At 39.0% G+C, this 26,375-nt stretch overlaps 1 protein-coding gene across 2 annotated transcripts in view; it reads left to right on the forward strand.

The window, feature by feature from the left end:
- Positions 1-26,375, forward strand: part of ift80 (intraflagellar transport 80 homolog (Chlamydomonas)) — a 201,988-nt gene that overhangs the window by 161,838 nt on the left and 13,775 nt on the right. For both annotated transcript variants that reach the window (XM_072915026.1, XM_072915027.1), the window contains 4 exons: positions 6,190-6,254; positions 10,747-10,882; positions 10,958-11,105; positions 17,656-17,827. In XM_072915026.1, coding sequence (XP_072771127.1) covers positions 6,190-6,254; positions 10,747-10,882; positions 10,958-11,105; positions 17,656-17,827 — 521 coding nt within the window. The remainder of the gene's footprint in view (positions 1-6,189; positions 6,255-10,746; positions 10,883-10,957; positions 11,106-17,655; positions 17,828-26,375) is intronic.

Raw genomic sequence — 26,375 nt, forward strand, 5'->3', positions numbered from 1 at the left:
ATGATATATTATCACTTTTATGCAGAAATTTGTTGTAAAAAAATTGCTTCCGCATCTGTTCCTGACACATGCTGGCTGCTCTGAAAACAAGCCCCGCCCACTCTGCTTTGTTCCTGGTCTGACCTGCTGTGACCTAGATCACTGTAATAACTCCTATAACACCCGAAAATGCAGATTTCAACCGTTGAAATACTTTCTATAGTTCAAAAGTTACTGCCATTTAAAAACAGCGGCTACAGTTTTAATGTTAAAGGTCTACAAAAAACTATGTAGAACGTCCAGCGGGCCGGATTGAAAATCTTGATGGGCCGCATGTGGCCCGCGGGCCCTATTTTGCACAGGCCCGCCTTAAGTGCTCTAAATAAGGCATCCGTTTAATCGCCGCAATGTTTGCTGTGGTGGTCTGTAGTAGCAAATAACTGCCCAATTAACACCGCGTCAAATACCTTTGGCGTTCACAACTGTGGCCGTATGTAACCTCCTGATGTGTTTTTTCATCACTCCACAAGAGGGCAGTAGTTTCACCCGGGAATCATTTTTGGTGATTTAACCCCCAATTCCAACCCTTGATGCTGAATGCCACACAGGGAGGTAATGGCTCCCATTCTTATAGTCTTTGGTATGACTCGGCCGGGGGTTTGAACTCACGACCTACCCATCTCAGGGCGGACACTCTCACCACTCCCCTTGTTCACCCCCTGGGAGGTGAGGGGAGCAGTGAGCAGCAGCTGTGGCCACGCCCGGGAATTATTTTTGGTGATTTAACCCCCAATTCCAACCTTGGTCCCATTTTGTATAGTCTTTGGTATGACTCGGCCGGGGTTTGAACTCACGACCTACCCATCTCAGGGCGGACACTCTCACCACTCCCCTTGTTCACCCCCTGGGAGGTGAGGGGAGCAGTGAGCAGCAGCTGTGGCCACGCCCGGGAATTATTTTTGGTGATTCAACTCCCAATTCCAGCCCTGGTCCCATTTTTATAGTCTTTGGTATGACTCGGCCGGGGTTTGAACTCACGACCTACCCATCTCAGGGCGGACACTCTCACCACTCCCCTTGTTCACCCCCTGGGAGGTGAGGGGAGCAGTGAGCGGCAGCGGTGGCCATGCCCGGGAATCATTTTTGGTGATTTAACCCCCAATTCCAACCTTGGTCCTATTTTTATAGTCTTTGGTATGACTCGGCCGGGGGTTTGAACTCACGACCTACCCATCTCAGGGCGGACACTCTCACCACTCCCCTTGTTCACCCCCTGGGAGGTGAGGGGAGCAGTGAGCAGCAGCTGTGGCCACGCCCGGGAATTATTTTTGGTGATTTAACCCCCAATTCCAACCTTGGTCCCATTTTGTATAGTCTTTGGTATGACTCGGCCGGGGTTTGAACTCGCAACATACCCATCTCAGGGCAGACACTCTAACCACTCCCCTTGTTCACCCCCTGGGAGGTGAGGGGAGCAGTGAGCAGCAGCGGTGGCCACGCCCGGGAATCATTTTTGGTGATTTAACCCCCAATTCCAACCTTGGTCCTATTTTTATAGTCTTTGGTATGACTCGGCTGGGGTTCGAACTCACAACCTACCCATCTTAGGGCGGACACTCTCACCACTCCCCTTGTTCACCCCCTGGGAGGTGAGGGGAGCAGTGAGCAGCAGCGGTGGCCACGCTCGGGAATTATTTTTGGTGATTTAACCCCCAATTCCAAGCCTTGATGCTGAGTGCCAAGCAGGGAGGTAATGGCTCCCATTTTTATAGTCTTTGGTATGACTCGGCCGGGGTTTGAACTCACGACCTACCCATCTCAGGGCGGACACTCTCACCACTCCCCTTGTTCACCCCCTGGGAGGTGAGGGGAGCAGTGAGCAGCAGCGGTGGCCACGCCCGGGAATTATTTTTGGTGATTTAACTCCCAATTCCAACCCTGGTCCCATTTTTATAGTCTTTGGTATGACTCGGCCGGGATTTGAACTCACGACCTACCCATCTCAGGGCGGACACTCTCACCACTCCCCTTGTTCACCCCCTGGGGGGTGAGGGGAGCAGTGAGCAGCAGCGGTGGCCACGCCCGGGAATTATTTTTGGTGATTTAACTCCCAATTCCAACCCTGGTCCCATTTTTATAGTCTTTGGTATGACTCGGCCGGGGTTTGAACTCACGACCTACCCATCTCAGGGCGGACACTCCAACCACTCCCCTTGTTCACCCCCTGGGAGGTGAGGAGAGCAGTGAGCAGCAGCTGTGGCCACGCCCGGGAATCATTTTTGGTGATTTAACCCCCAATTCCAACCTTGGTCCCATTTTTATAGTCTTTGGTATGACTCGGCCGGGGTTTGAACTCGCAACATACCCATCTCAGGGCGGATACTCTAGCCACTCTCCTTGTTCACCCCCTGGGAGGTGAGGGGAGCAGTGAGCAGCAGCTGTGGCCACGCCTGGGAATTATTTTTGGTGATTCAACTCCCAATTCCAACCCTGGTCCCATTTTTTTAGTCTTTGGTATGACTCGGCCGGGGGTTTGAACTCACAACCTACCCATCTCAGGGCGGACACTCTCACCACTCCCCTTGTTCACCCCCTGGGAGGTGAGGGGAGCAGTGAGCAGCAGCTGTGGCCACGCCCGGGAATTATTTTTGGTGATTTAACTCCCAATTCCAACCCTGGTCCCATTTTTATAGTCTTTGGTATGACTCGGCCGGGGTTTGAACTCACGACCTACCCATCTCAGGGCGGACACTCCAACCACTCCCCTTGTTCACCCCCTGGGAGGTGAGGAGAGCAGTGAGCAGCAGCTGTGGCCACGCCCGGGAATTATTTTTGGTGATTTAACCCCCAATTCCAAGCCTTGATGCTGAGTGCCAAGCAGGGAGGTAATGGCTCCCATTTTTATAGTCTTTGGTATGACTCGGCCGGGGTTTGAACTCACGACCTACCCATCTCAGGGCGGACACTCCCACCACTCCCCTTGTTCACCCCCTGGGAGGTGAGGGGAGCAGTGAGCAGCAGCTGTGGCCACGCCCGGGAATCATTTTTGGTGATTTAACCCCCAATTCCAACCTTGGTCCCATTTTTATAGTCTTTGGTATGACTCGGCCGGGGGTTTGAACTCACGACCTACCCATCTCAGGGCGGACACTCTCACCACTCCCCTTGTTCACCCCCTGGGAGGTGAGGGGAGCAGTGAGCAGCAGCGGTGGCCACGCCCGGGAATTATCTTTGGTGATTTAACTCCCAATTCCAGCCCTGGTCCCATTTTTATAGTCTTTGGTATGACTCGGCCGGGGTTTGAACTCACGACCTACCCATCTCAGGGCGGACACTCTCACCACTCCCCTTGTTCACCCCCTGGGGGGTGAGGGGAGCAGTGAGCAGCAGCTGTGGCCACGCCCGGGAATTATTTTTGGTGATTTAACTCCCAATTCCAACCCTGGTCCCATTCGTATAGTCTTTGGTATGACTCGGCCGGGGTTTGAACTCACGACCTACCCATCTCAGGGCGGACACTCCAACCACTCCCCTTGTTCACCCCCTGGGAGGTGAGGGGAGCAGTGAGCAGCAGCTGTGGCCACGCCCGGGAATCATTTTTGGTGATTTAACCCCCAATTCCAACCTTGGTCCTATTTTTATAGTCTTTGGTATGACTCGGCCGGGGTTTGAACTCACGACCTACCCATCTCAGGGCGGACACTCTCACCACTCCCCTTGTTCACCCCCTGGGAGGTGAGGGGAGCAGTGAGCAGCAGCTGTGGCCACGCCCGGGAATTATTTTTGGTGATTTAACTCCCAATTCCAACCCTGGTCCCATTTTTATAGTCTTTGGTATGACTCGGCCGGGGTTTGAACTCACGACCTACCCATCTCAGGGCGGACACTCCAACCACTCCCCTTGTTCACCCCCTGGGAGGTGAGGGGAGCAGTGAGCAGCAGCGGTGGCCACGCCCGGGAATCATTTTTGGTGATTTAACCCCCAATTCCAACCTTGGTCCCATTTTTATAGTCTTTGGTATGACTCGGCCGGGGTTTGAACTCACGACCTACCCATCTCAGGGCGGACACTCTCACCACTCCCCTTGTTCACCCCCTGGGAGGTGAGGGGAGCAGTGAGCAGCAGCTGTGGCCACGCCCGGGAATTATTTTTGGTGATTTAACTCCCAATTCCAACCCTGGTCCCATTTTTATGGTCTTTGGTATGACTCGGCCGGGGTTTGAACTCACGACCTACCCATCTCAGGGCGGACACTCTCACCACTCCCCTTGTTCACCCCCTGGGAGGTGAGGGGAGCAGTGAGCAGCAGCTGTGGCCGCGCCCGGGAATTATTTTTGGTGATTTAACTCCCAATTCCAACCCTGGTCCCATTTTTATGGTCTTTGGTATGACTCGGCCGGGGTTTGAACTCACGACCTACCCATCTCAGGGCGGACACTCTCACCACTCCCCTTGTTCACCCCCTGGGAGGTGAGAGGAGCAGTGAGCAGCAGCGGTGGCCGCGCCCGGGAATTATTTTTGGTGATTTAACCCCCAATTCCAACCCTTGATGCTGAGTGCCAAGCAGGGAGGTAATGGCTCCCATTTTTATAGTCTTTGGTATGACTCGGCCGGGGTTTGAACTCACGACCTACCCATCTCAGGGCGGACACTCTCACCACTCCCCTTGTTCACCCCCTGGGAGGTGAGGGGAGCAGTGAGCAGCAGCTGTGGCCACGCCCGGGAATTATTTTTGGTGATTTAACTCCCAATTCCAACCCTGGTCCCATTTTTATGGTCTTTGGTATGACTCGGCCGGGGTTTGAACTCACGACCTACCCATCTCAGGGCGGACACTCTCACCACTCCCCTTGTTCACCCCCTGGGAGGTGAGGGGAGCAGTGAGCAGCAGCTGTGGCCGCGCCCGGGAATTATTTTTGGTGATTTAACTCCCAATTCCAACCCTGGTCCCATTTTTATGGTCTTTGGTATGACTCGGCCGGGGTTTGAACTCACGACCTACCCATCTCAGGGCGGACACTCTCACCACTCCCCTTGTTCACCCCCTGGGAGGTGAGAGGAGCAGTGAGCAGCAGCGGTGGCCGCGCCCGGGAATTATTTTTGGTGATTTAACTCCCAATTCCGACCCTGGTCCCATTTTTATAGTCTTTGGTATGACTCGGCCGGGGTTTGAACTCGCGACCTACCCATCTCAGGGCGGAAACTCCCACCACTCCCCTTGTTCACCCCCTGGGAGGTGAGGGGAGCAGTGAGCAGCAGCTGTGGCCACGCCCGGGAATTATTTTTGGTGATTCAACTCCCAATTCCAGCCCTGGTCCCATTTTTATAGTCTTTGGTATGACTCGGCCGGGGTTTGAACTCACGACCTACCCATCTCAGGGCGGACACTCTAACCACCAGGCCACTGATTAAGGGCGTTTACCTATGCAAATTACGGAATTAAGGGAGTTCACATATGCATATTGGGGAAATAAGGGCGTGTTTGTATGCAAATTATAATGGACACGCACGCGCTAACCATTTGGCATTCAGCAACTTACGAACAGCAGGTGGGAACAATTTGGTCGTTTAAGAACACGTCATGAATTTGAATGTACACTCTAACCACTAGGCCACTGAGTAGTTGATCATATATGTATATATTATATATTGTACATCCAATTAATCCCTTCCAGACAAACAAAAATATTGACCCAAAACACATTTTAAAGAGAATAAAAATATAAATGATCAATGAAATGGAACAAGAAAATGAACATTTAACATTATTTTTAACTTTATTGTAGATTCTTGGAGGCAAAGACGACGAGGAAGGGCAAGCCGCCCTATTCGGACTTTGCTGCGATGTCTTTCTATGCACTACACTATGCTACAACTCACAACTTTCTTTGGCCCCCGTTATGACCATGATTTACCAACAAGCGGGATTCTTTTTTTTGGGCACTTCATTTTGTGGAAAGATTTGCAGGCAGATGGACTGCTTTGTTGTGTGCCATGTTTGGCTGTGCCATAACCCGAGGCAATGCAAACTCATATAACTTCATCACAACCTCTCTCTAATTATCGCCTGCTTCCAATGACCACTCCCTTGCGGTTTAGGTAAATAACGGCTCTAGCTATAATTACAGCATTTACGCTACATGCAGTATACAGTGAATGGTCATTGTCATGTTCACATGTTTATGTTCTTTTTTTGTTTTCCTGCCTAGTCATCCTTCTCTTTGACGCCCTGACTGGTAAATCTCTCGGTGACGGGAAGTCTTTGACTCACAAGGTAAGTTATTACATTGGTGGGAGGGGCTTCTTTTTATTCTTATCACAGAAATTAATCAAACTCCTGAAATTAAATCTAATTTAATTTTACAACACTGACCTATTCCTCTGGAGTGGGGGGTCGTACTTTTCTTTTGTATCACCCCCATCATCTTCATCAAAATGCAACACGGAACGACACAGGAGGTCCTTCATACCGACAGCCATCAGACTGTATAATGCATATGTTCCTTCTTGACTTGACTCTACTTCAATGTAGAATATATGTATAATATATTTATATTATTCACATGTGAATAATGCTGTATAATAGACTTTATTTATATTGTTCACATGTGAATAATGCTGTATAATAGACTGTATTTATGTTATTCATGTGTGAATAATGCTGTATAATAGACTGTATTTATGTTATTCACGTGTGAATAATGCTGTATAATAGACTGTATTTATATTATTCACATGTGAATAATGCTGTATAATAGACTGTATTTATATCATTCACATGTGAATAATGCTGTATAATAGACTGCATTTATATTATTCACGTGTGAATAATGCTGTATTATAGACTGTATTTATGTTATTCACATGTGAATAATGCTGTATAATAGACTGTATTTATATTATTCACATGTGAATTATGCTGTATAATAGACTGTATTTATGTTATTCACATGTGAATAATGCTGTATAATAGACTGTATTTATGTAATTCACATGTGAATAATGCTGTATAATAGACTGTATTAATATTATTCACATGTGAATAATGCTGTATAATAGACTGTATTTGTATTATTTATATTATTCACATGTGAATAATGCTGTATAATAGACTGTATTTATATTATTCACATGTGAATAATGCTGTATAATAGACTGCATTTATATTATTCACATGTGAATAATGCTGTATAATAGACTGTATTTATATTATTCACATGTGAATAATGCTGTATAATAGACTGTATTTATGTTATTCACATGTGAATAATGCTGTATAATAGACTGTATTTGTATTATTCACATGTGAATAGTGCTGTATAATAGACTGTATTTATATTATTCACATGTGAATAATGCTGTATAATAGACTGTATTTATGCTATTCACATGTGAATAATGCTGTATAATAGACTGTATTTATGTTATTCACATGAGAATAATGCTGTATAATAGACTGTATTTATAGTATTCACATGTGAATAATGCTGTATAATATACTGTATTTATATTATTCACATGTGAATAATGCTGTATAATAGACTGTATTTGTATTATTCACATGTGAATAGTGCTGTATAATAGACTATTTATATTATTCACATGTGAATAATGCTGTATAATAGACTGTATTTGTATTATTCACATGTGAATAATGCTGTATAATAGACTGTATTTGTATTATTCACACGTGAATAATGCTGTATAATAGACTGTATTTGTATTATTCACATGTGAATAATGCTGTATAATAGACTGTATTTATATTATTCACATGTGAATAATGCTGTATAATAGACTGTATTTATATTATTCACATGTGAATTATGCTGTATAATAGACTGTATTTATGTTATTCACATGTGAATAATGCTGTATAATAGACTGTATTTATGTAATTCACATGTGAATAATGCTGTATAATAGACTGTATTTATGTTATTCACATGAGAATAATGGTGTATAATAGACTGTATTTATGGTATTCACATGTGAATAATGCTGTATAATAGACTGTATTTATGTAATTCACATGTGAATAATGCTGTATAATAGACTGTATTTATATTATTCACATGTGAATAATGCTGTATAATAGACTGTATTTATATTATTCACATGTGAATAATACTGTATAATAGACTGTATTTATATTATTCACATGTGAATTATGCTGTATAATGCACTGTATTTATGTTATTCACATGTGAATAATGCTGTATAATAGACTGTATTTATATTATTCACATGTGAATAATGCTGTATAATAGACTGTATTTATATTATTCACATGTGAATAATGCTGTATAATAGACTGTATTTATATTATTCACATGTGAATAATACTGTATAATAGACTGTATTTATATTATTCACATGTGAATTATGCTGTATAATGCACTGTATTTATGTTATTCACATGTGAATAATGCTGTATAATAGACTGTATTTATATTATTCACATGTGAATAATGCTGTATAATAGACTGTATTTATGTTATTCACATGTGAATAATGCTGTTTAACAGACTGTATTTGTATTATTCACATGTGAATAATGCTGTATAATAGACTGTATTTATATTATTCACATGTGAATAATGCTGTATAATAGACTGTATTTGTATTATTCACATGTGCATAATGCTGTATAATAGACTGTATTTATATTATTCACATGTGAATAATGCTGTATAATAGACTGCATTTATATTATTCACATGTGAATAATGCTGTATAATAGACTGTATTTATATTATTCACATGTGAATAATGCTGTATAATAGACTGTATTTGTATTATTCACATGTGAATAATGCTGTATAATAGACTGTATTTGTATTATTCACATGTGAATAATGGTGTATAATAGACTGTATTTATATTATTCACATGTGAATAATGCTGTATAATAGACTGTATTTATATTATTCACATGTGAATAATGCTGTATAATAGACTGTATTTATGTTATTCACATGTGAATAATGCTGTATAATAGACTGTATTTGTATTATTCACATGTGAATAATGCTGTATAATAGACTGTATTTATATTATTCACATGTGAATAATGCTGTATAATAGACTGTATTTATATTATTCACATGTGAATAATACTGTATAATAGACTGTATTTATATTATTCACATGTGAATAATGCTGTATAATAGACTGTATTTATGATATTCGGATCTTTCTGTGTGGAGTTTGCATGTTCTCCCCGTGACTGCGTGGGTTCCCTCCGGGTACTCCGGCTTCCTCCCACCTCCAAAGACATGCACCTGGGGATAGGTTGATTGGCAACACTAAATTGGCCCTAGTGTGTGGATGTGAGTGTGAATGTTGTCTGTCTATCTGTGTTGGCCCTGCGATGAGGTGGCGACTTGTCCAGGGTGTACCCCGCCTTCCGCCCGATTGTAGCTGAGATAGGCTCCAGCGCCCCCCGCGACCCCAAAAGGGAATAAGCGGTAGAAAATGGATGGATGGACATGTGAATAATGCTGTATAATAGACTGTATTTATGTTATTCACATGTGAATAATGCTGTATAATAGACTGTATTTGTATTATTCACATGTGCATAATGCTGTATAATAGACTGCATTTATATTATTCACATGTGAATAATGCTGTTTAATAGACTGTATTTATATTATTCACATGTGAATAATGCTGTATAATAGACTGTATTTATATTATTCACATGTGAATAATGCTGTATAATAGACTGTATTTATATTATTCACATGTGAATAATGCTGTATAATAGACTGTATTTATATTATTCACATGTGAATAATGCTGTATAATAGACTGTATTTATATTATTCACATGTGAATAATGCTGTATAATAGACTGTATTTATATTATTCACATGAGAATAATGCTGTATAATAGACTGTATTTATGTAATTCACATGTGAATAATGCTGTATAACAGACTGTATTTATGTTATTCACATGTGAATAATGCTGTATAATAGACTGTATTTATGCTATTCACATGTGAATAATGCTGTATAATAGACTGTATTTATGTTATTCACATGAGAATAATGCTGTATAATAGACTGTATTTATAGTATTCACATGTGAATAATGCTGTATAATAGACTGTATTTATATTATTCACATGTGAATAATGCTGTATAATAAACTGTATTTATATTATTCACATGTGAATAATGCTGTATAATAGACTATTTATATTATTCACATGTGAATAATGCTGTATAATAGACTGTATTTATATAATTCACATGTGAATAATGCTGTATAATAGACTGTATTTATATTATTCACATGTGAATAATGCTGTATAATAGACTGTATTTATATTATTCACATGAGAATAATGCTGTATAATAGACTGTATTTATGTAATTCACATGTGAATAATGCTGTATAACAGACTGTATTTATGTTATTCACATGTGAATAATGCTGTATAATAGACTGTATTTATATTATTCACATGTGAATAATGCTGTATAATAGACTGTATTTATGTTATTCACATGTGAATAATGCTGTATAATAGACTGTATTTGTATTATTCACATGTGAATAATGCTGTATAATAGACTGTATTTATATTATTCACATGTGAATAATGCTGTATAATAGACTGTATTTATATTATTCACATGTGAATAATGCTGTATAATAGACTGTATTTATATTATTCACATGTGAACAATGCTGTATAATAGACTGTAATTATATTATTCACATGTGAATAATGCCTTTTTTCCTTGTGTAGATGGAGGTGGTGGAGATTGCCCTGGATCAGTGTGGCCCGTCGACTGAAAGAAAGATTGCTTTGATTGACAAGAACCGCGACCTTTACCTCACCTCTGTGCGCTACCTCGGACGCGAGCCCAAAATCTGCAAAATCGGTCAGGATTGTAAAAGTCAGCCCGTGCAATGGTCGAATAAAACCCCCTCTGACTGTTGTACCTGCTGTGTCACAGGTAGCATGATCCACAGCATGGCCTGGAACAACGCTGCTAACATCCTGTGCGGTGTGCAGGACAGCCAGTTCACCGTGTGGTACTACCCCAGTACTGTCTTCATCGACAAGGAGCTGCTTCCCAAAACACTTTATACTAAGGATGGCAGGTACAAAAATGGGTTTATCTCTCACTTACAGTTGAAGTATGGAATAATGTTAGTTTTCTATTGTTGTAAAAAGCAACGTTTGTACAAGCGGTGCACAGTTCTAACAGTCACAACAGAGACTAAATCAAGAGGCTTCACTGCAAAAAGTCAGTGTTCCAAAACAAGAAAAAAAAATACAAAAATGAGTTTTTTTTTATTTGAACTAAGCTAAATTATCTGCCAATAAAACAAGAAAATGTGGCTTGTCAAGACTTTCCAAAACAAGTAAAATTAAAGCTGCAAGCAGCGTTGGTCGGGCCCGCGTATTTGGCAGGTGCTAGTCCTAAGTGTCCCAATACTTTTGTCCAGTTTTAGTCCCAAGTGTCCCAATACTTTTGGCAAGTTGTAGTCCTCCTCTCCGACCTTCCCAGTGGGAGTTACAGGCAGTTTTGTCATTTCTTTTCTTCCGAGGAGCAGTTTTTTCTCTGTTTTATTCAAAAATTGCTCTAGAGCGCAATTTTGAGATTTGGGGCTAGGTTTTTTATTAGTTCGCAATTTTTGCCAGTCCTGATGTGTGCGTTCAGTTTGGTGAGTTTTGAAGCATGTTAAGGGGGTCAAATTACAGCTCAAAGAGGCAAAAGTAACTGTTTTTAGTACGTTTTTGTCTTGAAGGGGGAATTGCCAACTTCCTGTCGATTTCTGCCCGATGATATACAATTATAAAAACTAGGTTTAAGTCAGACCTACATAGAGGTTTTTGTTTCATGTCTCTCCGATCTTCTTAGTGGGAGATATAGGCAGTCTAGTTTTTTTTTCCTAGGGGGCGCTAGAGCGCAATTTTGAGTTTTGTGGTTCGTTTTTTTTATTAAAAGACCATTTTCGCAGGTCCTGATGTGTGGGTCAAATATGGTGAGTTTTGAAGCATGGTAAGTGGGTGAAATTAGTGCTCAAAGAGGCGGCGGAAGAATAAAGAATAATTAAAGCTGCAAGCAGCGTTGGTCGGGCCCGCGTATTTGGCAGGTGCTAGTCCTAAGTGTCCCAATACTTTTGTCCAGTTTTAGTCCCAAGTGTCCCAATACTTTTGGCAAGTTGTAGTCCTAAGTGTCCCAATAATTTTGTCCAGTGTAGGTGTCCCAATACGTGTGTCAAGTGGTAGTCCTAAGTGTCCCAATACTTTTGTTCAGTTTTCGTCATAAGTGTCCCAATACTTTTGTCTACTTTTAGTCCGAATTGTCCCAATACTTTTGTTTAGTGTACCTACCTTGTCTGCATTGTGTGGGCACGTTGGTGCTTCCTGCTTTTAAACAGCCTTCTTGAAAAAACAGCAGCATCAGCGCAGCGGCTCTTTGAAGGGTCATAAAATCAAAACCGGAGCCGGTATCAAAACTCTTTCGCTAACTTTCAATTAGAAGGGTTCAATCTCTCTCCTGTGTTAGTTTGAAGCCGAAACGACAAACACGCTCAGAGGAGATGTTTGATGAAAGGTGACCGGTTTTTACAAAAATGTTGTGTTGAAGGGGGAATAGCAAACTTCCTGTAGATTTTTGCTGGGGGTTGTCAATTTATGAAATGTAGGTCTAAGTGAGACCTACGGAGAGGTTTTTGTTTCATGTCTCTCCGACCTTCCCAGTGGGAGTTACAGGCAGTTTTGTCATTTTTTTCTTCCGAGGAGCAGTTTTTTCTCCGTTTTATTCAAAAATTGCTCTAGAGCGCAATTTTGAGATTTGGGGTTAGGTTTTTTCATTAGATCGCAATGTTTGCCAGTCCTGATGTGTGTGTTCAGTTTGGTGAGTTTTGAAGCATGTTAAGGGGGTCAAATTACAGCTCAAAGAGGCAAAAGTAACTGTTTTTAGTACGTTTTTGTCTTGAAGGGGGAATTGCCAACTTCCTGTCGATTTCTGCCCGATGATATACAATTATAAAAACTAGGTTTAAGTCAGACCTACATAGAGGTTTTTGTTTCATGTCTCTCCGATCTTCTTAGTGGGAGATATAGGCAGTCTAGTTTTTTTTTTCCTAGGGGGCGCTAGAGCGCAATTTTGAGTTTTGTGGTTCGTTTTTTTTATTAAAAGACAATTTTCGCAGGTCCTGATGTGTGGGTCAAATATGGTGAGTTTTGAAGCATGGTAAGTGGGTGAAATTAGTGCTCAAAGAGGCGGCGGAAGAATAAAGAATAATAAAGAATAATAAAGAATAAAACCTTACAAATTCAATAGGTCCTTATGTCCCATTGTATAAGGACTCCCTTTGGGAGTCCTTATACAATGGGCCATGCGGGCCCTAATTAGCTAACCTCAATGAAGCCAAAAATAGCTTAAAATAAGTATATTCTCACTAATAACAAGTGCACTTTTCTTGGTAGAAAAAAAAGAGACCTTTTTTCTCAATATGTTGAAAAATATTGTTAAATGAAGTAAATGCTAGTGCCATTATCTTGACATAATGATATGCGCTCAGCATTACATTTCTTGAAACCAGCAAACTTATACTAAAAACTAATTTATTGTTCTTAATGGAAAGGCAACAAGGCAACATCTTGTTACTCTCGGGTAGGGATGTCCCGATCCAGGTTTTTGCACTTCCGATCCGATACCGATATTGTTTTTGCATTTCCGATCCGATACCGATACTGACCGATACTGGCCTATCCGAGCATGTATTAAAGTTTAAAGTTATTTAGCCTACTTAGTTGTCAGAATCATGTTGAAAAGGGTTTTAGTACTCTTGATAACAACTAGCCAGCTGAATTAGGGGAGTTTGAATAATACACAATGGTTGGTAACAAGAAACTGACCTGTTTATTCAAGGATAAACACAAAATAGACAAAATGATACATGACAAACAGAAATGGCATCATTGAAACTTAATATTGCGATATTTTAAGGCCATATTGCGATACACGATACATATCTCGATATTTTGCCTTCGCCTTGAATGAACACTTGATGCATATAATCACAGCAGTATGATGATTCTATGTGTTTTGATTGATTGATTGATTGAGACTTTTATCAGTAGTACATATTCCGTACAATTGACCACTAAATGGTAACACCCCAATAAGTTTTTCCACTTGTTTAAGTCGGGGTCCACTTAAATTGATTCATGATACAGATATATACTATCAGATATATACTATCATCATAATACAGTCATCACACAAGATAATCACATTGAATTATTGACATTATTTATAATCCAGGGTGTGGAGGGGGGCGCCGGATGTAAGTGTCAAAAAGACAGCCAAAAGAGTTTGATATGAGAATAAATCTAAAGTTAAAATATAGGGTAGAAATGCACCCATTTGCAGGAAATGTAGTCTTGATTTTCAAAATGTTCTTTCAAGGCTTGCATGTCTACAGTAAAACATTCTTCTTCATACTGCATTAATATATGCTACTTTTAAACTTTCATGCAGAGAAGGAAATCACAACTAAAAAAATCACTAATTTTTTCATACGGTGTTGATCTGGAAATTTTTGCCTCGGCATTTTGATGGTGTGGACGTGTGGCACCGAATGGAGATAAGCGTCTCGACAGACGTTATAATATTTGAACAATGATGACAAAGACTGTTTTCTCTGTCGTGTCCGTGTGTCGAAAATTGTTATGCGCTTATTTTTTTATTTGATTTTGTGCGTGGCATAGATTTGCTATGCGCAGAGGACGCTTAAACAGTGCGCAATTGCACAGGCGAGCACCTTAGTGGGAGCGTTGCTCGCACGGCTGCGCTAGCATCACAACTAACGTTAGCCATGCTGCTACCTTTCTGCTCGGGGAGGACGTATACGTATGTGACGTATGACGTGACAGTATGTGACGTATGACGTGACAGTATGTGACGTATGACGTGACAGTATGTGACGTATGACGTGACAGTATGTGACGTATGACGTGACAGTATGTGACGTATGACGTGACAGTATGTGACGTATGACGTGACAGTATGTGACGTATGACGTGACAGTATGTGACGTATGATGTGACAGTATGTGACGTATGACGTGACAGTATGTGACGTGTGTAAGAAGGTGCACTTGCTGTCTGTGAGAGGGAGACACAGGAAAGAGTGAGAAGAGCCTGTCGTGTAATGCCAGCAGCTAAAAGCAACTGCGTGAGAATCCACACACCTGTGGATGTGTTGAAGGTGTGCTGGAAAATGCGGAACGGAAATTACGGAGCAGCAGAAAAGTGGAATGTATTAATTAAATCGGTGCGTTGGAAAACACGGACCGGAGTTTTTTTAAACTGGATCTGGATCGGCATTTTCCCATGCCTTGCCGATACGCATTTTTTGGCAAATATCGGCGGATCGGATCGGGGACATCCCTACTCTCGGGGTCTCCTAGCCGCTCAGGCAAATCATATTGTCTAAAAATGCATTTTTCCATCGATAACATGACATCATCGCGCCAAGCGCGTGCTCTTTCAGTCAATTAGTGCGCAAGGAATATATATATATATATACATATATATATATATATATATATATATATATATATATATATATATATATATATATATATATATATATATATTTTTTTTTTTTTTTTTTTTAATTTACAGCCTGGATTTTGAAGAATTTACCTGAATGTGCATGAACTATTTCTGTTCAGAATAACTTTGAAATGTCGAATGTTAAATGTTTAAATATTAACTGTCAGTTTACTGTACTGTGCCAACTGTACTACTATATGAGTACCTCTTTTCTATTGTTTCATTGAAAATAAAACAGCAAAGTCCATTTGGCTGTCATCTGTTTTAATTATGAGACACAATTGTGTCAAAAGTCATGATTTTTGTTCATGCTTGAAATAAGAAATGATGACTTTAAAAAAGTAGTTTTATACTTGTGAGTGTTGATGACACAACACTTGATATAAATGATATAAACACATTCAGCTGTAAAAACCTGCTGTATAGCATGTACTACAAAAAGTCAGTCTTCAAAAACAAGAAAAATAAATAAAAATTTGGGGTATTTTACTTGAACTTAGCAAAATTATCTGCCAATAGAACAAGAAAATTTGTCTTGTCAAGACTTTCCAAAACAAGTAAAATTAGCTAACCTCAATGAAGCCAAAAACACCTTAAAATAAGTATATCCTCACTAATAACAAGTGCACTTTTCTTGGTAGAAAAAAAAAGAGACCTTTTTTCTCAATATGTTGAAAATATTCTTAAATATATTTTTTATTTCATGCTTGAAATAAGAAATGATGACTTTAAAAAAGCAGTTTTATACTTGTGAGTGTTGATGACACAACAGTTGATATTCTAGTTTCAAGCATGTTTTACTCAATATAGGTCATCACATCTGTAATATCTTACTGAGATCATTTAGGACCAGAACACTTAAAACAAGTAAAACACTCTAACATAAAATCTGCTTAGTGAGAAGAATGATCTTATCAGACAGAAAATAAGCAAATATCACCCTTATTTGACATATTTCATCTTACTTACATTTCACTTTTTGCAGTGCAGACCAGTGTTTTTCAACCTTTTTTGAGCCAAAGCACATTTTTTGCGGAGGCACACCACCAGCAGAAATCATTAAAAACAAAACTCAGTTGACAGTAAAAAGTCGTTGTCACAATTGTTGGATATGACTTTAAAGCATAACCAAGCATGCATCACTATAGCTCTTGTCTCAAAGTAGGTGTACTGTCACCACCTGTCACATCACACCCTGACTTATTTGGACTTTTTTACTGTTTTCCTGTGTGTAGTGTTTTACTTCTTGTCTTGCGCTCCTATTTTGGTGGCTTTTACTCTTTTTTTGGTATTTTCCTGTAGCAGTTTCATGTCTTCCTTTGAGCGATGTTTCTACTTTGTTTTAGCAATCAAGAATATTTCAGTTGTTTTTATCCTTCTTTGTGGGGACATTGTTGATTGTCATGTCATGTTCGGATGTACATTGCGGACGCCGTCTTTGCTCCGCAGTAAGTTTTTGCTGTCGTCCAGCATTCTGTTTTCGTTTACTTTGTAGCCAGTTCAGTTTTAGTTTCGTTCTGCATAGCCTTCCCTAAGCTTCAATGCCTTTTCTTAAGGGCACTCACCTTTTGTTTATTTTTGGTTTAAGCGTAAGACACCTTTTTACCTGCACGCTGCCTCCCGCTGTTTCCGACATCTACAAAGCAATTAGCTACCTGCTGCCACCTACTGATATGGAAGAGTATTACACGGTTACTCTGCCGAGCTCCAGACAGCACCGACACTCAACAACAACACATCATTTGCAGACTGTAATTACTGCTTTGCAAAACATATGTTTAACCCAAATAGGTGAAATTAGATCATCTCCCACGACACACCAGACTGTATCTCGCGGCGCCGCGGCACAGTGACCACAAGGAAGTCTTTTACATTTAGAAAAAAATCATAATAATATGACTCCTGTAATGCGCCTTATAATCCGGTGCGCCCTATGGTCCGGAAAACATAGTATATATTTAACTTGTTTTGATTTGAGAGAAATTTCAGGTTTTTTGTTGTTGAATTTTCTCATAATTTTACGATTTGATGTGTGTTGTTTTGAATTTTGACACGCTGTCGTTCCCTCCCAAGTGAGTTCGGCCACACGCCACACATCCTGAGCTACGTGGACACCAAGGTGAGGTTACGTCAAAGAGACGGGTCCTTGCTCTACACCAGTGTGCCGCCGTACGCCGCGTTCCTCCACGAGTTCAGCAGCTCAGCACGCTGGGAGGACGCGCTGCGCCTCTGTCGCTTCGCCAAGGTAAGATGGCCGTGTGCCAAGTCTATTTCCCAATAGATTTGCATTTGTTTGCTTAGACCAGGGGTGCTCACACTTTTTCTGCAGGCGAGCTACTTTTCAATTGATCAAGTCGTGGGGATCTACCTCATTCATATATATCATTTATATTTACTTATTTATGAAATATATGTTTTTGTTAACAAGTTAAAGGTGTTTAATGATAATACAAGCATGTTTAACACATATAGTTAATATTGTTAATACATTAAAGGTGTTTAATGAAAATACAAGTATGTTTAATACATATAGTTAATATTGTTAACAAGTTAAAGGTGTTTAAAGATAATACAAGCATGTTTAACACATATAGTTAATATTGTTAATAAATTAAAGGTGTTTAATGATAATACAAGTATGTTTAATACATATAGTTAATATTGTTAACAAGTTAAAGGTGTTTAATGATAATGCAAGCATGTTTAACACATAGAGTTAACATTGTTAATAAGTTAAAGGTGTTTAAAGATAATACAAGCATGTTTAACACATATAGTTAATATTGTTAATAAGTTAAAGGTGTTTAAAGATAATACAAGCATGTTTAACACATATAGTTAATATTGTTAACAAGTTAAAAGTGTTTAAAGATAATACAAGCATGTTTAACACATATTGTTAATATTGTTAATAAATTAAAGGTGTTTAATGATAATACAAGCATGTTTAACACATATAGTTAATATTGTTAATAAGTTAAAGGTGTTTAAAGATAATACAAGCATGTTTAACACATATAGTTAATATTGTTAATAAGTTAAAGGTGTTTAATGATAATGCAAGCATGTTTAACACATAGAGTTAACATTGTTAATAAGTTAAAGGTGTTTAAAGATAATACAAGCATGTTTAACACATATAGTTAATATTGTTAATAAGTTAAAGGTGTTTAAAGATAATACAAGCATGTTTAACACATATAGTTAATATTGTTAACAAGTTAAAAGTGTTTAAAGATAATACAAGCATGTTTAACACATATTGTTAATATTGTTAATAAATTAAAGGTGTTTAATGATAATACAAGCATGTTTAACACATATAGTTAATATTGTTAATAAGTTAAAGGTGTTTAAAGATAATACAAGCATGTTTAACACATATAGTTAATATTGTTAATAAGTTAAAGGTGTTTAATGATAATGCAAGCATGTTTAACACATAGAGTTAACATTGTTAATAAGTTAAAGGTGTTTAAAGATAATACAAGCATGTTTAACACATATAGTTAATATTGTTAACAAGTTAAAGATGTTTAGTGATAATGCAAGCATGTTTAACACATATAGTTAATATTGTTAATAAATTAAAGGTGTTTAATGATAATACAAGCATGTTTAACACATATAGTTAATATTGTTAATAAGTTAAAGGTGTTTAAAGATAATACAAGCATGTTTAACACATATAGTTAATATTGTTAATAAATTAAAGGTGTTTAATGATAATGCAAGCATGTTTAACACATATAGTTAATATTGTTAACAAGTTAAAGATGTTTAGTGATAATGCAAGCATGTTTAACACATATAGTTAATATTGTTAATAAATTAAAGGTGTTTAATGATAATGCAAGCATGTTTAACACATAGAGTTAACATTGTTAATAAGTTAAAGGTGTTTAAAGATAATACAAGCATGTTTAACAGATATAGTTAATATTGTTAACAAGTTAAAGATGTTTAGTGATAATGCAAGCATGTTTAACACATATAGTTAATATTGTTAATAAATTAAAGGTGTTTAATGATAATACAAGCATGTTTAACACATATAGTTAATATTGTTAATAAGTTAAAGGTGTTTAAAGATAATACAAGCATGTTTAACACATATAGTTAATATTGTTAACAAGTTAAAGATGTTTAGTGATAATACAAGCATGTTTAACACATATAGTTAATATTGTTAATAAATTAAAGGTGTTTAATGATAATACAAGTATGTTTAATACATATAGTTAATATTGTTAATAAATTAAAGGTGTTTAATGATAATACACGCATGTTTAACACATATAGTTAATATTGTTAACAAGTTAAAGGTGTTTAAAGATAATACAAGCATGTTTAACACATATAGTTAATATTGTTAATAAATTAAAGGTGTTTAATGATAATACAAGTATGTTTAATACATATAGTTAATATTGTTAATAAATTAAAGGTGTTTAATGATAATGCAAGCATGTTTAACACAGAGTTAACATTGTAAAGATAATACAAGCATGTTTAACACATATAGTTAATATTGTTAACAAGTTAAAGGTGTTTAAAGATAATACAAGCATGTTTAACACATAGTTAATATTGTTAACAAGTTAAAGATGTTTAGTGATAATGCAAGCATGTTTAACACATATAGTTAATATTGTTAATAAATTAAAGGTGTTTAAAGATAATACAAGCATGTTTAACACATATAGATTCCTTTCTTTCATGAAGACAAGAATATAAGTTGGTGTATTACCTGATTGTGATGACTTGCATTGATTGGAATCAGACAGTGGTGCTGATAAGGTCCGCATTTTCGAATGGAGGAGAAAAAAAGTCCTCCTTTCTGTCCAATACCACATGAAAGTGGTTGGTTTTTGGCATCTTATTTGTCCAGCTTCCGTACTCCTTTGTATACACTTTACAAGAAGTACATTGTCGGCAAACTCCGTAGCTTCCTAGCTTGTGCACGCCAGCTTTCTGAGACTCTTATTTTGGTAGCGCAGGCAGGATGAAGCAGCGCTTTTATTGTGCAACTGTGCAGTCGGTCTTTGGAGTTTTGACGACAGGTACGGCGCCAGAGTCTGTTGAAACAAAGTGTTTCTCGCAGGTAATTTTAATGAGCTGGCAGCAGCCAGCGTCATCTCAGAAGACCCTCGGGTGCCGTGAATGTCAATCAAGTGACGAAAGTGACGTCATAGTGAAGATTTATGATCGCTCATTTTTAGGACTATTTTTTTTAATGGCTGGTTGGTGATCGACTGACACACCCTCCGAGATCGACCGGTAGCTCGCGATCGACGTAATGAGCACCCTTGGCTTAGATAAACCATTCATAGCATTCTTCTTCAGCAATTTGAAGTGTCTGACGTCCCACAATGGTGTGTTGGCCAACATCTAGCCTTGATGCTGGACTTTAAAGTGCGTTTATGGGCCTGTGGTTTTAATGCTAATGAGCTGTCTCTGAGGTGTCACTCCAAAACGTGCCAAAATGTACTTTCTACATATACAGTGAAACTTTGCACTAGAGTTGTACGGTGTACTGGTACTTGTGTAGTATCGCCATACTAATGGATTATATTCGGTACTATACCGCCTCTAAAAAGTACCTGTCACCACCCTCCCTTTTTTTTTGAACGGGCATGACGGCGCCTCATCGTCACGTGGTGCAATTGCTGGTTTTACCAGCAGAGGAGCATGTTCGGCAGCGCGCACACACCGAGTACTTACAAGCAGACACAGTGTGTAGACAGAAAAGGGAGAACGGACGCATTTTGGCGTAAAACGTAAAGATAAAGGTGAACTTATAACATTGAAACACCCTCAGGAAGAGGTGCTTTAACAAATAAAGTGTCAAGACTAGGACCATGGCTTGGTTTGTTCTCCCGAAATGCAAGTGATTTGGACCAGATGTGGCGTGAAGGTGAATACATGATTTATTTAAACACTATAACTACAAAAAAAAGGAAGCAAACAAAAGTGCGCACAGTGGCGGAGAAACGACATGGCTATGAAAACAAATACTTGCACAAAGGCAGAAACTATGAACAACAAAAAACACTAACTGTGGCTTGATAAACAAAAACTTACTTGGCATGGAACCGGCATGAAAAAAGAGCAGCAAGGGTCTTAAGGGTGTGTAGAAGCATAAATGCGGGATGTCGTCAGAACGACAAACTGAAAACAATGAACTTAAATACTATAGACATGTTTAGTGAAAGCAGGTGCGTGACTCAAAACGTGAAACAGGTGCGTGACGTGACAGGTGAAAACTAATGGTTGCTATGGTGACAAAACAAAAGTGCACAAAAAGTCCAAAAACATGACTAAAACAAAACATGATCACACAGACATGACATAAAGTAAGTTTCTTACAAGTATCATTATCAGTGGAGGACGAGGGGTAGCTAAACATGCTTCACTACACACCGTAGCTCACCGGCGTCACAATGTAAACAAACACCATGGGTGGATCTACACCTGACATCCACTGTAATGATACCAGGTACAATAGCGTATCTCGTCGATACTACTATGATTACATCGATATTTTTTATCATCACAAAATCTTATTTTTTTAAAATTCATATTATATTCATAAACTCAGGAAATGTGTCCATGGGGACTTAAATTATGATCCTGTAACTACTTGGTATCGGATCGATACCTAAATGTGTGGTATCATCCAAAACTAATGTCAAGTATCAAAGAAGAGAAGAATAAGCGATTATCGCATTTTAACAGAAGTGTAGATAGAACATGTTGAAACAGAAAACAGCGCGACACCTACCCTTTACATCAGTATTTTATGTATTAGGTATTATATTTTATTGTGTGATCCTGCAACTACTTGGTATCGGAACGATACCTAAATGTGTGGTATCATCCTCAATTTTCTCAGTTTGTCTAAGTTTAAGTATAAGTCATTCAAAACTAATGTAAAGTATCAAAGAAGAGAAGAATAAGTGATTATTACATTTTAACAGAAGTGTAGATAGAACATGTTAAAAGAGAAATTAAGCAGATATTAACAGTAAATGAACAAGTAGATTAATAATTAATTTTGACATCTTATCTTATATAATGTGTACAAAATAATAGGTGTATAAATGACACAATATGTTACTGCATACGTCAGAAGACTAAGAGTATTTTTGTTTTTTATTAGTAAGTAAACAAACTGTTAAAAAGTCGGGATTTAGTGAACATACTAGACAATTTTTGTTTTATTAGTAAGTAAACAAACAATCAATCAATCAATCATCAATCAATGTTTATTTATATAGCCCTAAATCACAAGTGTCTCAAAGGGCTGCACAAGCCACAACCACATCCTCAGTACAGAGCCCACATAAGGGCAAGGAAAAACTCACCCCAGTGGGACGTCGATGTGAATGACTATGAGAAACCTTGGAGAGGACCGCATATGTGGGTAACCCCCCCCCCCCCCCCCCTCTAGGGGAGACCGAATGCAATGGATGTCGAGAGGGTATGACATAATATTGTGAGAGTCCAGTCCATAGTGGATCCAACATAATAGTAAGAGTCCAGTCCATAGTGGATCTAACATAATAGTGTGAGAGTCCAGTCCATAGTGGATCTAACATAATAGTGTGAGAGTCCAGTCCATAGTGGATCTAACATAATAGTGTGAGAGTCCAGTCCATAGTGGGTCTAACATAATAGTGTGAGAGTCCAGTCCATAGTGGATCTAACATAATAGTGTGAGAGTCCAGTCCATAGTGGATCTAACATAATAGTGTGAGAGTCCAGTCCATAGTGGATCTAACATAATAGTGAGAGTCCAGTCCATAGTGGATCTAACATAATAGTGAGAGTCCAGTCCATAGTGGATCTAACATAATAGTGAGAGTCCAGTCCATAGTGGATCTAACATAATAGTGTGAGAGTCCAGTCCATAGTGGATCTAACATAATAGTGTGAGAGTCCAGTCCATAGTGGATCTAACATAATAGTGAGAGTCCAGTCCATAGTGGATCTAACATAATAGTGAGAGTCCAGTCCATAGTGGATCTAACATAATAGTGAGAGTCCAGTCCATAGTGGATCTAACATAATAGTGTGAGAGTCCAGTCCATAGTGGATCTAACATAATAGTGTGAGAGTCCAGTCCATAGTGGATCTAACATAATAGTGAGAGTCCAGTCCATAGTGGATCTAACATAATATCAATCAATCAATCAATCAATGTTTATTTATATAGCCCTAAATCACAAGTGTCTCAAAGGGCTGCACAAGCCACAACGACATCCTCGGTACAAAGCCCACATACGGGCAAGGAAAAACTCACCCCAGTGGGACGTCGATGTGAATGACTATGAGAAACCTTGGAGAGGACCGCATATGTGGGTAACCCCCCCCCCTCTAGGGGAGACCGAAAGCAATGGATGTCGAGTGGGTCTGACATAATATTGTGAGAGTCCAGTCCATAGTGGATCCAGCATAACAGTAAGAGTCCAGTCCAACAAGTTGTCTAGTATGTTCACTATTTTATTTAAGGACTACATTGCAATAATAAACATATGTTTCATTTACCATAAGATTTTCTCTTAAAATAAAGACATTAATGCCATTTTTGTGGTCCCCTTTATTTAGAAAAGTACCGAAATACATAAATAAATATTGGTATCGGGATAACCCTACTTTGCACCAATGTAATAGTTGTCATATATCACTTACAACTAGAGCCGATATTATCGGCCAATACATGCTTTAAAATGTAATATCGGAAATTATCGGTATCGCATACCTGCCAACTACTCCGGTTTTCCCGTAATTACCGTATTTTCCGCACCATATGCCGCCCTGGGTTATAAGCCGCGCCTTCAATGAACGGCATATTTCAAAACTTTGTCCACCTATAAGCCGCCCCGTGTTATAAGCCGCATCTAACTGCGCTAAAGGAATGTCAAAAAAACAGTCAGATAGGTCAGTCAAACTTTAATAATATATTAAAAACCAGCGTTCTAACAACTCTGTTCACTCCCAAAATGTACGCAAATGTGCAATCACAAACATAGTAAAATTCAAAATAGTGCAGAGCAATAGCAACATAATGTTGCTCGAACGTTAATGTCACAACACACAAAATAAACATAACGCTCACTTTCTGAAGTTATTCTTCATTCATAAATCCCTCGAATTCTTCTCCTTCGGTGTCCGAATTAAAAAGTTGGGCGAATACGGGATCCAAAATGGCCAGCTCCGTCTCGTCGAAGTCATCGGAGTCAGTGTCGCTGTTGTTGTCCAGCAGTTCTGTGAATCCTGCCTTCCGGAAAGTCACAGTTGTGACCGAAATATCCGCCCAGGCATTTACGATCCACTGGCAGATGTTGGCGTACGTCGTCCGGCGCTGTCTCCCTGTCTTAGTGAAGGTGTGTTCGCCTTCGGTCATCCATTGTTCCCACGCCGTTCGCAGTTGTGCTTTAAATGCCCTGTTGACACCAATATCGAGCGGTTGGAGTTCTTTGGTTAATCCACCCGGAATGACGGCGAGTGTTGTATTTGTGTGCTTCACTTGTTTTTTGACACCATCTGTGATGTGGGCGCGCATGGAGTCGTATATCAACATGGAACACACAAAGGAAATGAAACGTAATACCCGCGCGCTTCTTCTTCTTCTACGGGGGCGGGTGGTTGCTTACCGTAGAAGAAGAAGCGCTTCCTCTTCTACGGGGGCGGGTGCTTACCTTGGCAGTTGCTTACCATAGAAGAAGAAGCGCTTCCTCTTCTACGGGGAAAAAAGATGGCGGCTGTTTACCGTAGTTGCGAGACCGAAACTTTATGAAAATAAATATTTATATTAATCCATATATAAGGCGCACCGGGTTATAAGCCGCACTGTCAGCTTTTGTGAAAATGTGTGGTTTTTAGGTGCGGCTTATAGTGCGGAAAATACGGTAGTACGGTTTTCATCAACCTATTCCGGGTTACGGTTGCAGTGATAAAAAATACGGTTTTTCATTAATTCAAAAAAAATATTTTTTAAAAAGTTTTATTCACGAAATCGCGTAACAACAATGACGATCGACACTGCTTCCCGTAACTTCGTATCGAGCCATTCCGAATGCCATGCGCGAGGCTATTTATAGCACCGCTGCCAAGCACGAGGCACCAGTTGCCATTGTTTCCAAACGAGCGAACGATCATGGAATCAGCCGGAGAAAAATCGCATACGAGTCTTAAACCGAAAAGAAAACCGCAGTCATTCCGTGAAGAATATTCAAAAGCCTATCCGGGAATAATTATCCGTTCCAAAAAGGGTGAAAACTACCCGAATTGCACCTTGTGCAGACAAGATTTTTTCGATCGGACACGGAGGAATTAGCGATGTAAAAGACCACGTTGGGACAGAAAAACACAAGTCTAATGCCGTAAACTTATCATAAAGTTACCATATCATTTTTGCAGTATGATCAATCTGATAGAATACATTTGGATTTTAGCCACAAAAAGGTAATGACACCAATGTTATCTATTGGAATTGTTTAGTACTGTTATACTGTTAAAAGTGTTTATACTATTTATGCTTTCAAGTCCAAGTTGAAGAAATCTTGTTAAATGTTGACAGCATAACTACCAAAATACAGAAGTATGTCCTTAATATTTTTGCAGTGCTATTTCTGTTGAAAAGTTCAAATGATTACATTAGAGATGTGATGTGCCACTTTTCAAGTGTCTGATGGCTTAAATTAATTTTCATTAATTTTGAATTCTTTTGAAAGGCTTACAAAAAAACTACATTTGAATTGTAATTCCATGCTATTGACAGGACTATT

This window comes from Nerophis lumbriciformis, linkage group LG17 (genome assembly GCF_033978685.3).
Source record: "Nerophis lumbriciformis linkage group LG17, RoL_Nlum_v2.1, whole genome shotgun sequence".
NCBI lineage: Eukaryota > Metazoa > Chordata > Actinopteri > Syngnathiformes > Syngnathidae > Nerophis > Nerophis lumbriciformis.